This window comes from Anneissia japonica, unplaced genomic scaffold (assembly GCF_011630105.1).
Source record: "Anneissia japonica isolate Jap-2015-1 unplaced genomic scaffold, ASM1163010v1 scaffold287758_len931624_cov196, whole genome shotgun sequence".
Lineage (NCBI taxonomy): Eukaryota > Metazoa > Echinodermata > Crinoidea > Comatulida > Comatulidae > Anneissia > Anneissia japonica.
In genome coordinates, this window is record NW_022722245.1 from 897,378 (window position 1) to 914,070 (window position 16,693).

A 16,693-nucleotide genomic window follows, 5' to 3' on the forward strand; every position below is an offset into this window, starting at 1 on the left:
ACCTATGCCTACAGCAGATTATTTTTTTGCCGTAAAACCAAAATAGTTTCATCCATGCCGACATTCCGGTCGGTTAGTGTGAGCCCTGACTGAACTCTGCAGAAACTTCACATCGATCTTCGCATCGCGATGTAAAACAAAATGTCGGAAAACCTTTCTTTGACGCATGCGCATTTGCATAAATGTCTACACACACACATACACACTACACACAATAAAAAACATAGGAAATAGCAAGAGTGATTACAATAGTTCCTAAATTGCATTACATGCATAGGAACTAAAAAACGAAAACGATAGTTTTTTCAGACATTTTTTCGGCATTTGCGGGTCGAATTAGACATTTTTTGGCATATGAAAAATCAGAAGCGGGCCAAAAATCAGGGTCGGGTGGTGACGCTAAACAAGTATATATATTTTTTTTTAACTTTATTATTGACAAATTAACCATATAAGTCAGCCGAACTAGAAAAGGCCCATTGCGTTCTCTCTGATGATGGGAGCTCGCAGTCTGCCTGGGCCTAGCTATAAGAAGTTGGCTAGCGTCACGAAAGAAAGAACTGCTGACTTGTATGGGTTTTTGTCCTAATTTCGTAGGCTATTACATTTAATTCATACTCATATTTGAATAGCACATACGATTGAGAAAACAGTGATTTGAAAAACTTGTAATTAGTTTGAACATGGAGGTATAGGCCTATTGTTCTATGTAATGCCTACTACTGACGTTATCTCGATGAAAACAAAATGTCAGCAAACTTTTTCCCAACGCATGCGCAAATCAAAATTTGGACTAAAAAACGATTCAAAACTGGTGGTGGGGGTATATGTTTTATCGTGTACAGCTTACATTTTCTATCTAACCGAAAAAACAAACATTTCTCACACAATTACACGTCCACCAGTACCTCTTGGGCACAATGTATACCCGCAGCCAGGCACCGTTTAGGAGCCTATTTGTTTACAGACATACAGACAGGTTGTTGCCATACATACACACACACATTATTTTTACATCTGTATCATCCCAATAGTTCCTCTGTGACCTAAGGTCATAAAGGAACTAAAAATTAAATATAATCATTAGTGACAAATTCTTTGTTGTTACTTACCCAGCCGTCCATAATCCCCTTCTCCCCAGGTGTACAACTGTCCGTCATGTGTTATACAAGCGCTGTGCCTGTACCCAGCTGATATTCCTACCACAACTTTTCCTGTCAAAATTCCCTGGATCATCTTGGGATACTTCTGTGTGGCCGTGTTACCATGACCAAGTTTCCCGTAATCACCATCCCCCCAGCTGAACACTTGTCCCTCTGTGGTCAAAGCAAGGGTGTGTCCATCTGACCCCTGGGAAAGAATACAAATTTCAGATTTTGTAATATTCTGATCAATTAATTTACTATCAAAGTATTAATTATTAATTAACTCAATTAACAAACAAAAGTAAATAATGCTGTCGGTAGTCTAAATGGAGATACTTGGCTAAACTGCCAGTTTTCTTGGAATTATTGGCAATGTTGGTTTATTTATTGACAGTGGCAAATTTATTGGGGGGAGCCAACCTGGGCCCCTTCACACCCCTAAATTTTTCAAAATTAAAAAAATTGAGAAATTTTAATTTTTTCTATATTAAGAGAGTGCTATTCAAAAATTTTCCATGGTTGGGCTGAGGTGGTATAGACCCTCAGTATTTGTGAATTTTCTATTCTTTAGTTAATCCAGTGTCAATTTTTTATAAGTAAATGTTGTTTTTACTTACAGACTTGACATGTTTCGCCTCTTGGCAAGAGGCTTCTTTAACTATGGTTTTGAATAACACTTACTTCAGTTTTCAGGATAAAGTGTACCGGCAAAGAAATGGGATTGCAATGGGTAGTGCAGTCAGCCCAATTGTGACAAATCTGTTTCTGGAATGGCTTGAACACAAGGCAGTAGAATCTGTGAGCGTTCAATTGAAACCGGTCATCTGGAAAAGGTATGTAGACGACGTTCTCACGCTTGTCCCCGAGGGAGCTATGTACGACCTCAACCAACATCACAACTCAATTGATCCCATACAAAACATCAAATTCACAACAGAATGCATGTCAAACAACTCCATATCATTTCTGGACATAAATATTTCACTACAAAAGAACAAGATAAACACTACAGTATACAGGAAACAAACACACACAGACCAGTATCTCAACTTTCATTCGTGCCATCCTCTGGATCATAAACTGAATGTCATTAGCACCCTTGTGGACAGGTGCGAGAGGGTCGTTTCTCTCAAGGGGGATAAAGAAACTGAGCTTAAAAAGATCAGAACAGCTCTAAACTCATCCAACTACCCCAACTGGTCAATTAACAAAATACTGGAAAAGAAGAAAAACAAGGGGGGAAAACGAGGGGAAGCGTAGGGATCTCATATTATACCTGAACTATCAGAAAGATTCAGGAGAGTCCTCCACAGTTACAATGTAAACTCATTTTTCATCCCACAGAACAAACTAAGAAATCAACTGTACATCTAAAAGATAAAGTTAAAAAAGATGATTGCTGTGGTATAATCTACCAAGCAAGATTGTTGCGATTGCAGAAAAGTGTATATTGGGGAGACAGGTAAGTCCTTCTCCATTGGAATAAAAGAACACAAATCAGATGTGGACACTCACTGCTCCAGCATCCTTACCAACAGCTAGGAACTCTGCATCCCAAGTCACTCACAACTCCGCAATTACCGACCACATGATTTCTAGGAACCATCTCCCTGATTGGAATGCAAAGATACTAGCAAAAGAACCACACTGGCAGGATAGAAAAACAAGATAAGGCAAAACAAGAATACCATGAACAGAGATGATGGTACAAACGCCTGCATTTACATGATGAAATTCTGAAAGGCACGGCACCCAGCACCCTCGCTTGGGTAAATCCAAGCAAAAAATAGGTGGCGCTATTAAGCTGTCATCGCTTCACTTTTGACGATGCCTCCTGCCAAGAGGCGAAACATGTCAAGTCTGTAAGTAAAAACAACATTTACTTATAAAAATTGACACTGGATTAACTAAAGAATAGAAAATTCACAAATAATTAACTGAATCCAGAATGAATTTATTTCCTATGACCCTCAATATATTTCAAATTTCTGGATCAGCCACTGTTAATTATTCTGTCCTTGTTATACAATTCTAACATCTAAATGTATATAACTGCCATTACAAATTATTTACTGTATAATTCAATACATACTTTTGATGAGGACACTTTGGTAATTAAATAGTTCTCAAAATTGAGTTTCTTTAGTTGAGTTTGATTGTTAGAATCGCCAAGACCAAGTCTGCCGTAGCTTCCCTTTCCACAAGCCTTCACTGTTCCATCACTACTTGTTACAAATGTACAGTACTGCCCTGCTTCAACCTGCAAGAAGATACTATTAAGTAATATCAAATATTATATCAATGGGCTATTTGTAGCAGATGGCTTATCTAACAGTGAGTGACAAGTCAGTCAACTAAAACTATAGATCTTTAAATAGCACTGTTACTAAGTTGTAACACAAGTCTAATAGATAACAACACAGTTGGTATATTATCTTATACTGGATGTAGATATGGACACACTTGTAGTGAGTACTGAATAAAGAACACATCATTGAACCCAAGTATTGTACTGTCATATTTACAAACGTCTCCAGAAATACAACATTACATGGTGTCGGATTAGTGGATAATAGCAAAAATGAATGCTTTAAAATGCCTGAAGAGTTAACAAATACACAGATGAATTCTTTATTAAAGCCGAAAACAACCAGAAAAACTACCTGAGGTAAATGCTTTGGAAAAAAGAAAAGAATGACATGAACAAAGATCGAAAACAAAACCGTCAAAAACACCAAAAACTTTCCTGAAGAAATGTGGAAACAAACATGGTCTGAGAAGTTGCCCAGCATATGGACGTGAGTGTAAAAAATGCAACAAAAAGAATCATTTTGCAAAAATGTGCAGAACAAGAAGGGAATTTCAAGCAGAAGAAATGCAAGTACAATTAGAGGAAGGCGACAAATATGTACATGGAAGAACTAAATATTGGTGACAAAGTTTGGACATAAAATTTGAACTTAAAAGCAAAAACGAAACAAATGACAGTAAAATTTGAAGTTGATACAGGAGCACAATGTAACCTCATTCCTGCTGATATTCATGACAAGTTGGAAGACAAGCTTAGCAAAAGTAAGATAACTTTAACCTCATTTACAGGACACAAAATAAAACCAATTGGTAGATGCATATGTTACTCAGTGAGTATAATAATAAATTTTATGATATTAATTTTCAAGTTGTACAGTAAATAAGAAAACAACTCCAATCATTGGATTATGTACGTGTAGAAGGTTAGGTTTAATCAATGTTGTTGAATCAGTAAAGTCAAAGTTGAATACTAATGACTTAAAAGAAAAATATAAACATGTATTTGATGGCACAGGATGCATGCCTGGAGAATAAACTCTAAAAATTAAATGGGATGCAACCCCTGTAGTTCATGCTCCTCCTAGAGTGTCTGTAATATCTAAAGTAACAGGACCTGCAAAAGGATGGGTTAGCAGTGTGTGTACTGTAGGCAAAGTTAGAATTTGTCTTGATCCAGCTGATTTCAACAGAGCAATAATTAGAAAATGTTATCCAATGAGTACATTCATTAGTCAGTTTCAGATCAATTGGAAGAAGCAAAAATATTCACTGCATTAGATGCAAAAATGTGGGGGTATTGGATGATACAGTTAGATGATGACAGTAGTGATTTGTGTACATTTAAAGGGGGGGGGGCGAATGAGACAAGTGGGCATATATTGCTTATTTAACCTTTCCTGAGTTCGGGAAAAATACTTTAAAAATTCAAAATGTTGAGATGTAACGATAATTACAGAAACAAAACATGATATGATGAGACAGGAAAATCAGGTGAAAACGAGGCTGATCACTTTTTTCAGTAGCTTGGTAGCATTTTCTAACCAACTCATTAATATTCAAGACCAGTCTGTCAATTTTGGCGAGCAGTAGCTGATCGAAAAATCGTCTTGACGATCGAGCGACTAGCCTTAGACAATACATCACTAGTGTGAAATCGTGAGTTTTTGTGATCGTTTACGTACGCAGTAACAGAGAGACGGTTTAGTCAACGTCAATTCAATCATGGAGGAATAATTCAATTGAATTAATAAACTTATATCAGTCCGATGACTTGTTTGTTTATAATTAGGCCTACACCTATGCCTAGGATTAGCACAGTCAGTGTCTACCCAGCAGCAGTAGCGCACTCCTGTCTGGGACACTGCTCCAGTCCCGCAGCAGGTGAGTTCGCAAGCAGCCTTATCCAGCTGACGGTAAAGTTAGTAGGTTTCTACTTACTAGCCTAGCCTAGACTTGTCATGCCATGCCATGGCGACTTTGTCACATTAATTGTGCTAGTGCATTTTTTTCATAATAGACCTAGGCTAGGCCTACTAATAATATAGGCCTAGTAATAGGCCTGGTCCTATGAAAAACTGTCTAGGCCTAGGCCTAAATGTCTAAAAAAATGCACTGTCTAAAGGTGATGTGCTATAACACTACAGATTATCAGAGCCAACACCAATTCCTGTAACAATAAGATTATTATTGATATACTGTAGGCCTAGAAGCTAGGCTACACAAAAATAACGCCCCATTAAATAATAACATGATGCATATGTTACTCCAAACATAACTTTCAGCTGTTGTTGAAATGTGGAATTCAAATAAAACACATACATATATATTTTTGTTGGACAAGATATGTGATAGGCCGAAACATGACACTCTCCTCACATAGATGATAGGTATTTGCCAGTCACCATGATGAGACAAACATACCACAACATTTGCCATGAGTACAACCGCCACCCAACATTGGCATCTACGAAAGAAGGTGGTACAAGGCATACAAGCACCCAGCAAGATGTTTGCAAGAAACACTCTGGTTGTTTGCTGAAACTTGTAATGGAAGCTACACACAATTTAAGGTGAGCAGAAGAAAATTAAGTGAATATCTCATCACTGTTCAGCCAGAGTACATGAAACAAATATATTGGAATGGTAAAAAAATACCAGCATGGTGTGTCAGTTTTATTAAGAAACAACAATAATAATACATTACACACTAGCAGACAGGAAGGCTTCAATCAAGTAATTAAAAAATCTAAAAATACTGTCAATTGATGAATGTCTTTTCAGATTAGTACATACAGTATTTCAGTATGGTATGTTATTGATAAATCAGCAAATGCCAATATTTGATAACATTTTTTATTTTTATTTTAAAAAACCTGGTTTTGCATTATTGTAACTACTGTATATTTATTCCTCAATAGGAGCAAATGACTGGCTCAAATGGATGTGAGATGTAAACAGTTCCATCTGTGTGGACATGATGAAATGGACATGTCCAATCCATGGTTAGCAGAAGGTGGTGATCCTCAGAGCTCTGCAGCAAGTGATTGAGGCCAAAATATTTCCAAATAATTAAATTAAAATGATTTATCTAGTGATTTTTTTTTTCTGAAGATATACTGAAATGCCACACACAGTTTTTGTTTTTTACGCATCTGGTTTATATTGCATGCCAAATTTATAATAAATAAATAAATACTGTACCAGTATTACTGTACCTGTTTCACTTGCAAAATATCTTTAATATTATTTAATGGTATTATAATCCCATTCAATAGTAATCCTTTTGAAGCAAATATGTGACCCAGATTTAGAAAAAAAAATTGTGAGGATTTTGAAATATGTAATGTGCGAAGTTGATAGTACAGTATGAAAATGTGGCTCAATATATACAGGAACAATTATTTTAACGTATAGCTTTTTACAGTCTTGTGTAAATTTATTCTATGAAACTGCTTATTTTTTAATGCCTGGATTATGCCTATGTTTGCATGCTGATCAATTTGGTATTGGAATTTAAGAGAAAGCTTCAATTTTGTTTGCAGTACACGATTTTTTGTTTAGTATTTTAAAATATATAGTTGAACCAAGGAGGTTTTTTATACCTCCTTGGTTGAAATTGCCTATGTCATATCCAAAATGCCATTGAGCAATTGTTTGACCCTAACAAAATTTGACTTGCACTTACGTTAATGGAAAACACAACAATTCGGCATGTAAAATAGAGTATATTATTAGTTGTCTTAGGCAAGTTTAACTGCACTGCTCTATTTATCATGTCTGATTGTCTTGTATTATTTACCATAGCCAAGATTTCTTCTTTCATGATGATATTCAACATCCATATTTTTGGTGCTTCACGTAGTTATTGTTGTACATACAGTAAATTCAAGACTACTGTTGTTACTAAATAAATATTTTGAAACACAATTTATCATCCTTGTACATGGCAAATAATTTATTACAAGTGTATTTTCTCACAGTTAAAATCAAATTGTTTTACTGTACACAGAATAAAGCAACATTAAAGCAGTCAGGTATTACAATATACTGTATATCACTGCATTTTACACACTCTATTTATTATCAAAATATTAAATATATGGATTTATAGTTACTGTAGTTTATACCAATGTAAAGAATAGGGAAGAACAAGTTACATTTATTTACTGTACACAAAATTCTAATTCATACTGTATTAGCTTAAAATTTTAAAATATGAGACGAGAGTGGGGAAGATACAAAAAACATTGTACTGTACTTAAAAACAAAATGTTCTTGAAATCAACTTTGCTCGCCTATTCGCATCAATAGCATCAATTTCAATTACAGACTAGGTCTGGAAGGTTACACACAACTGACTGGTCCAGATATACAAAAGCTCTAGGCCTATGCTGACAAAATTTCCTTTCATGAGTGATGAGATTGTCAAAAAAACAGTTTGTCACATGAATTTTCAAGAATGAATCTATTTACATAAGATCTGTTGCATTAATGTGGATGGACTTATCACCTGTACCTTCCATAACAATTTATAAATAATTCTTCGAACAAAGTTTATTTCATCATCTTCTATAGCATCATAAATCCCAGGGCAGTCTTCACAGCTTCTGGGAACTTGTCCCTAATCGCCCACACAGTGCAAGATGGGATGACCCTTCTGTCAGATTTCTTTAGCCTGTTAAACACCTACCAAATGAAAGCCATCGATATCCAACATGTCAGCATTTCCTGTAAGAGAAGTACAATATATAGTTTGAACAGACTATTCTTACACCATTCAAAAATAATTAGTATTGATATTACAATATCTTTATAAGGAATTAATCATTCTGGCACTAATCATCAATGATAATTTTTGTTGAAAATATATATATATATATATATTCTAATTAACCATCACTGTGAAAAGCCCATTTTCAAATGCATTGCAAAATGATGTAACATAGCTGCAACCTAATTATTTTGAATAGAATTTATTACTTCATTAATATACTACTTTTTTGTAATATAAAAATAAAAATTAGTTTAAAAATGAAGACAATAACAATATATGTATAATAGACTATTTTTTCTCAATCTTTTCTAATGTACAGTAATAATAATGCCCCTGTATTTTGACCATCAAAATGGCTGCACATTTGACCCTCTACTAGTTTTTGATCCAGCATGGAACCAGGGCCACGCCTAATGCAGGTGGTTGTATTTCCGAGCAGAATGCCGAAAATTAGTCTTTGAACTAATCTGGATACTGTATATAACCATTGCCAATGTATCTCTGCACATTTTTCCAAGCCATTTTCCGCGCAAATTTGAGCTAGTTTTCAAGGTATCATCCACATTCCACGACGATTAAACTGGCATTTTAGTAATGCTGTAGTAGTAGTAGTAGATCCTAGATAGTTCCATGGATCTAATAATTAACATGTAAATTAATGTACTTTATTTAAAATAGTGTTGTTTGTTTGCCTCTGTTTGAAATATTATTATTATAGTTTGTATGCCCTAGGCCTAAACTAGGGGCCTAGGTCGCGGCGCCAGGCAGTAGTATTCCGTATTCTCTACATACACAGTACTGCACTAAATGCTATGCTATGCCTACACAAGTAAGACAAGTTGGTATTAAACAAACCTATTTAACGCCACTATTAAGATCACCACTTCCAAGACTTCCTTATCCAAACCAGCAAACATATCTTTTTGAAAGATTCATTCTTCAATAATGCCTTCGACTTATTTTATTATTATTATTGAATATTTTCGCCAGTCATAATTTTTCAAATTTCCGCTCGCGACGACCATTCTCACCAGTTGGCTAGTGTTACCAGCTCGTTACGGTTGAGTGAATCAGCTGACTCCCTGTCTAGTGCAAATTTCCGATATAAAAACTGGGGCAAATCGTTATTTTACACATAATTGAGACATTTTCTTAAGTGAAAACCCATATAAATGAAAAGAACAGCCAAATTTACATTGGAATATCTAAAGTTTGACACGATTTTTTATGGGGTTACCGAATGCAAGCCTTTGAGTCGGTACATTTTAGGAAATTCCCTATCTTATAACACTAGCTCAAAATCCTGTAGCACCAGTTTTTTTTTGGGACCCAGTTCACGAGACTCGTTTTCGAACTCGCTCTCCAAAATCGAGTGCCATCACCGTCGTTGTGCTCGCCCATCCCTCTATTTTAAATTAAAAATTAATCGTTTCATCCCCGCACCCCCCCCTCCTTTAATACTGAGCGAGGACGTTTGGTTTAAATGTAGCACCCAAGTTATTCCAAAAGATAATGAATGACAATTTTAATGATATTAGTGGCGTGGAAGTCATAATGGATGATATATTAATCTATGCAAAAAAACAAACAGAACACTAGATTTGAACTCGTCACTGAGGACTAGTTTAGTGATCCGCCGTACTTTGACCCACAGGAAGCACGCGCAGTGCTGATTGGAAAGTTCTATATGCTAAAATATGCTGTAAGTAGTTTTTTTAAAAAGAGTAATTTTCAGCATTTTAAAAGATTTGCGTACGCACACGTCTTGACGACCGTGAGCATGGTAATTGCTTAAAAAGTTGACTCCTGATATGAATAGTGTCGGGAACCCAAAATATGTAACAAAACGTAATTTCCAGATTCAGTACATGCTGTGCGCGTGGAAATGAACGTAGGGTGCATAAATTAAGGAAAGTTTTGGAATGCTGAAAAAGACCGGAAACGTGCTTTAAATTACCTGAAAAGTGATATTGAGAATTTTCAAATTTTAACGCACGTGCACGTCACGATGTGGCCATGGAAGGTAATGGCACACGAAATTAAACCTTGTCAAGTGTTTTTAAAACCGCATGTTTGTTGGTAATGCCACACAAATTTTCCCTTTATATGGATTATTTATCAGTCTGATAGCGTCGAAATACAGTCCGTCGCCTTCTGTTGTGGTATTTTTTTTACATCTTTTAAGAAAGACAGATAAAAGGGCTCCAAAAATTAATTCTTTTTGACCATGACGACGTTATCAAAATGAAAAACTAGACTTGAACTCGTCACTGAGGACGAGTTTCGTGATCCGCAGTACTTTGACCCTCAGGAAGCACGCGCGGTGCTGATTGAAAAGTTTTATATGCTAAAATATGCTATATCAGTCTGATAGCGTCGAAATACAGTCTGCTGCCCTCTGTTGTGGTATTTTTTACATCTTTTAAAAAAGGGCTTCAAAAATTCATTCTTTTTTACCATGATGACGATATCAAAAAGAAAAATAAAGGGACACTTCCGAAAGAGAATTGTCTCAGTTATAACATACTCAAGGTGGGAGACGATCGAACAAGAATAAGCGAGAGACGTTCAAATGAGTTTAAAAATAATGACGTTATAAATAAAAATTCAGCTTTTTAAAATTCAGATGGCAACATGATGACATCACAATGTCCGATCAGCCATAATGATTTACTATATTTGAACTCGTCACTGAGGACGAGTTTGGTGATCCACCGTACTTTGACCCTCATAAAGCACGCGCGGTGCTGATTGAAATGTTTCATAATATGCTAAAATATGCTGTAATTAGTTTCTTAAAAATGAATAATTTTGAGCATTTTCAAAGATTTACGCATTAGTACTCATACGTATTCACGCCCGTGAGCTCGGTAATGGCACAAAGAGCGACTCCAGATATGAATACAGTGTGGAACCATAAAATATGTAACAAAACGTGATTTCCGGCTTCAGTAAGTGCTGTGTGCGTGGAAATGAAGTATGGCGCGTAAATGTGGAAAGTTTTGGAATGCTGAAAATGACCCGAAACGTTCTTTAAACTATCTGGATAGTGATGTTGAGAATTTTCAAATTTTAACACACACACGTCACGATGTGTGCGTGTACAGTAATAGCACACAAAATTAAACATTGTCAAGTGTTTTTAAAACAGTCTGTTGGTAATTGCCACATGAATTTTCCCTTCATATAACCTATATATATATATATATATATATATATATATATATAAATACAGTCTGCCGCACTCTCTGTGTTCTATTTTTTACATCTTTTAAGAATGAGAGATAAAAGTGCTCTAAGAATTCATTCTTTTTGACCATGCTGACGTGATTAAAATGAAAAATGAAGGGACACATCCGAAAGACAATTGATTTAGCTATAACATACTCACAGGTGGCAGACAAAAAATCAAGATAAGCGAGATACATTCAGTTTTTTCTTAATTCAAATGGCAATACGTTGACGTCACAATGTCCAATCAGCCATTATGATCAATAAAATATATATGTTACAAGCTTGCTTGTTTCATACTGTAGCTAAGTTTCAATCTCAAATATATCTGAGCTGCACTGACGAGTCCTTAAAGGACGAAACAACGTTGTATGAGATTGATTTAACTTATACATACATGTATATATATATATATATATATANNNTATGTATATATATACATATGTATATATGTGTATATATATATATATATATATATATATATATACACACTTTGGCGAGTCAAGTGGCCGAGCGGTAAGGCAGGGGCACCACTAGTTACAGCGTTAACATCGGCGCTGGTTCCAGTCGCTCCTCGCCATTGGTTCGGTTGGTAGAACCAAGTCTTCTCGGATAAGGACTTAAAATGGAGGTCCAATGTATACATCTGGATCATCTGCACTTTAAAGAACCCATTGCATCTTTCGGAAAAGTAGGGGTTACCCCGATGTTATAGTTCATTTCAGCCCCTGTCGTTGTGGAATGATGTGAACATGTATCTACCAAGAAGCGCCTCTTTACGGCTGCTAGGTATTCACGGACCACGCCCATACGCAATTCAGCACAATGACGCTGCAAGTTATGGGTTATTCTCCTACCTTTACCTACCTACCTTTTTTTATTGAAAAGTAACAAAAAGGAAATCTGACAAAGAAAGAAAAAAATCAACCGAGACTCGAGCCCATGCATTCCACAAACATGGTGACATGGCGAACGTCAGCACAACTTGACCACAATGGAATGGTGGTTTAAGTGTCCAGAAGAATCTTTGTTTAGAGAAAAAAGCAGGAACTTCAAAAGGAATGTACATAAACCACTGCTTTTTTAAGGTATGGGCCAATTTGTTGCAATGACCTTTGATCGTTTCTGACATCATTATTGATATGTTTGCGTAACCCTTGATAAAAAAAATGTAGTGGTACTGAACAATGATATTTTATACTTAAAAATGCATGTATTACGGGTTTACGATAAGGTATGGCTATCTATTCTACCACCACCTTGTTACTATATATAGAATTCCCCTTTTTAGGTAAAAGATTATAAAAAAAATTTCCCATGGCTGAAATCCATCCAACTTTTTTTTGGTGGTATTCCAGGTCGATATCAACAGTTTCCAACAAAAATCGCTATGTAAATAATATTTTGCCACTTTGGTGCTCCATCTGCCTAATATATAAATGAACGGAAAATTGAGGTATCTGAAATTCAACCTTGACCTGAAGTGTATACCCATTAAATATGATTCAGAAATGACGAATGGTTAAGATGATTATGGGGGTCATCTAATTTTTGAGGAAAGAAAGATGAGGGGGTCAGAAAAAACATTTATTTTCACCATGATGACTTCATCAAAATGTAAGAAGAAATCACATACGGTATATGAAAGAGAATTGTCTCAGCTATAACATACTCAAAGTTGGGAGACGATTGATCAAGGATAAGCGAGATATGCTCAAATGCGTATTTTTAAAAATTGACGTCATAGATAAAATTCTGTTTTTTGAATTCAGATGGCAATGTGATGATGTCACAATGTCCGATCAGCCATTATGATCTATAAAATCATATTTACAACTCATGTGCTTTCAGAATATGTAATAAAAATTGGGGGTCACCTTTCATCATAAGGAGCAAACGCGCGCAAAGATCACTATGTTTGATGCATGCGTACGGCATTGCCATTGGCCATAAGATGACTGAAAAGAATAGAAAATTGTGAAAACAATGTCAGGAACACAAAATATGTGAAAAAATGTAATGTCTAGCTTCCATACGTACTGCGCACGTCAAAATGAAAGAAGAACTAGATTTGAACTAGTCACTGGGGACGAGTTTGGTGATCCGCCGCTCTTTGACCCTCGAAGTGTGCGCGGTTCAGATTGAACAATTTTTAAATGCTGAAAATGGACTAAAGTATACACCAATTCAGATTTTTAAAAAGAATTTGGAGCATTTTCAAGGATTTACTCATGCGAACGCGCACGTCATGTCCGATCAGCCATTATGATCTATAAAATCATATTTACAACTCATGTGCTTTCAGAATATGTAAAAAAAATTGGTGGTCACCTTTCATCATAAGGAGCAAACACGCACAAAAATCACTATGTTTGATGCATGCGTACGGCATTGCCATTGGCCATAAGATGACTGAAAAGAAAAGAAAATTGTGAAAACAATGTCAGGAACCCAAAATATGTGAAAAAATGTAATGTCTAGCTTCCATACGTACTGCGCACGTCAAAATGAATGAAGAACTAGATTTGAACTAGTCACTGGGGACGAGTTAGGTGATACGCCGCTCTTTGACCCTCGAAGTGTGCGCGGTTCGGATTGAACAATTTTTAAATGCTGAAAATGGACTAAAGTATACACCAATTCAGATTTTTAAAAAGAATTTGGAGCATTTTCAAGGATTTACTCATGCGAACGCGCACATCATGACGACTTGCGCATGGTAATGTCACAAAATGTTGACTCCTGATATGAGATGTACAGTATGTATCAACTCTCATTGACAAAAGCCTGTTGGTGAGGGAGTTATTATCAATCAGTTTTTTTAATTCAGATGGTAATATGATGATGTCACAATGTCCCATCAGCTATTATGATATATAAAATCATATCTACCAACTCATGTGCTATCAGAATACCATATGTAATGAAAATTGGAGGTCAACTTTCATCCTAAGGAGCTATAAAACGCACGCTAAAATTCGCGAACCGAAAATTAAGGTACATTACATTCAACCTTGACCTGAAGTTTATGCTCACTTAATATGATTCAGAAATGACGAATGGTTAAGCTGATTATGGGGTCTTCAATGTTTTAAGGAAAGAAAGACAAGGGGGGTCTGAAGAAAAATGTATTTTGACCATGATGACGTTATCAGAACTGTCTCAGCTACAACATACTTAAAGTTGGAAGACGATCGAAAAAGGATAAGCGAGATAGGCTCAAATGCGTATTTTCAACTATGACGTCATCGATAAAAATAAGTTTTATTGAATTCAGATGGCAATATGATTACGTCACAATGTCCGATCAGCCATTATGATCTATAAAATCATATCTAAAACTCATGTGCTTTCCAAATATGTAATAAAAATTGGGGGTCACCTTTCATCCTAAGGAGCTATAACTGATTAAATATATTCATGATTTTAAGCATATATAAATTTTAACGCACGCGTACGCGCACGCTAAAAAGCGCGAACAGAAAATTAAAACCTTGACCTGAAATTTAGGCTCACTTAATATGATTCAGAAATGATGAATAGTTAAGACTAGATTTGAGCTCGTCACTGAGGACGAGTTTGGTGATCCGCCGCACTTCGACCCTCAGGAAGCGCGAGCGGTGCAGATTGAAATGTTTTTAAATTTTCAAAATGGCCTAAATATGCTCGTTATTTTTTTTTAAAAGTATAATTTGAAACATTTGAAAAGATTTACGCGTGCGTACGCAGACGTCTTAACGCCTGTGCGCATGTTAAGTAAGTATGTGTACTGGCATTGTGCCAAATTACTTACTTTTCTAGACTATCCAATGTTGTTAGTTACACTGTTTCAAATTACCTTCTGGAGATTACTGGATTTTTTGCAAAAACAGCCACAATTGCTCATCATTCCGGTTTCGATGTATTAAAAGATTTGATATTTTACTTACAAATGCCCTAAGTCTCTTGAGCGAGCAATTGTGGCTATCAGAGATATTAGCCCATTACTGAACCTATATTTTGTGTCGGACTCGCGCAAAATCTGGTGATCGAAGACCAGTGAATTTTCTAAGGAAGCTGAAAATGGGCAGAGATGAAAGAGTGAGAGGTTGACTCTCAGGTCATCATTTTTACTCTGTTGCGCTGCTGCTTTCTTGTCTCCTCCTCAATCAAAATAAGATTAGATGTAATTTATAATAAATTTTAATGATTTTTCAACCTTTAAAACCTTAATCAAAACCCAGGCTGTCATATGTTTAATCATTTCCACTGCAAAGTCATGTTTCCTTGCTTGATCCAAATTAAATTAGTTCTTTTCATTCTGATTTACTTTTCTTTCATTTTTTTTTTTGTTTATTAAATCCACTTGTGAATCCAGTGCTGCGTCACTGAAAGTGCTAATAATAAAAAGACAGAATTATTAATAACTATAACTGGTTTAGAAAATATAATTTATAATTGGATTGCTATTGCAATTAGATAAAATGTAATGGTAATTAGATAAAATGTACAGGTAATTTTACTGTATTTTAAAAACAGGCAACATCAAATGAATATTGTAGAATAACGTTCATCTTATATTGTTAATAAATGTACAGTATTAAATTGTAACTCTTTTCCTCGCATTTCATTCATGTTTGGTGTTCTAAAAGAAATGTATTGCAGGGATGGGCATAAAAATAAGACGAAGGGCCACAGTATATTTTTGATTTAACTCCGAGGGCTGCACCTAATTTTCTTTTAGAACTAGGGTGCGTTCGAGCCATAGACGCCTATTAAATTCCGTGTATATGACAGGTAAACGCACGGCTTTACACCACAGGGGGTCCCAGCATTCGAGTACAAACTTATCTTGTCTAACCGTGTAAAAATTTACCTCGGAAATACTCGTTTGAGGTCAGCGAGGCAATAGTATATCCCATCATGCCACGCAATATTTACGTTTCTAACCACGCTTCACGCACTTGTACTGTACGTACTCCCTGCGCAAATACTTCAGTTTATTGGTGACCTGTGTCACCGTCAGCTTTCCCCTAAATTTTTCTTCGATCTTTGCAGTTATTTCTTTGTAAATACCGCTGTTTCGGTGGGTGCCGTCCAGTTGTCTCTCCAATGAGAGAAGGTAACATATCATAGGTTCGGTCCACACAGACATGTTGAAATGATGAAGATGATGCTATAACATTAACAACAGGTCAGCGAATGCATATGTTTTTGTAAAACTGGACAGGCCTATTGTTTTCGCGCGTGTTAA

The 16,693-nt window shown here is 35.8% G+C and overlaps 1 protein-coding gene across 1 annotated transcript in view; it reads right to left on the reverse strand.

Moving 5' to 3' along the window:
* LOC117111812 (probable E3 ubiquitin-protein ligase HERC1) overlaps window positions 1-16,693 on the reverse strand; it is a 102,762-nt gene that overhangs the window by 66,394 nt on the left and 19,675 nt on the right. Inside the window, exons 6-7 of the mRNA XM_033254801.1 lie at window positions 3,238-3,405; window positions 1,113-1,350 (exon numbers count right to left, since the gene is read on the reverse strand). Of these exons, the coding sequence (XP_033110692.1) occupies window positions 1,113-1,350; window positions 3,238-3,405 (406 nt within the window). The remainder of the gene's footprint in view (window positions 1-1,112; window positions 1,351-3,237; window positions 3,406-16,693) is intronic.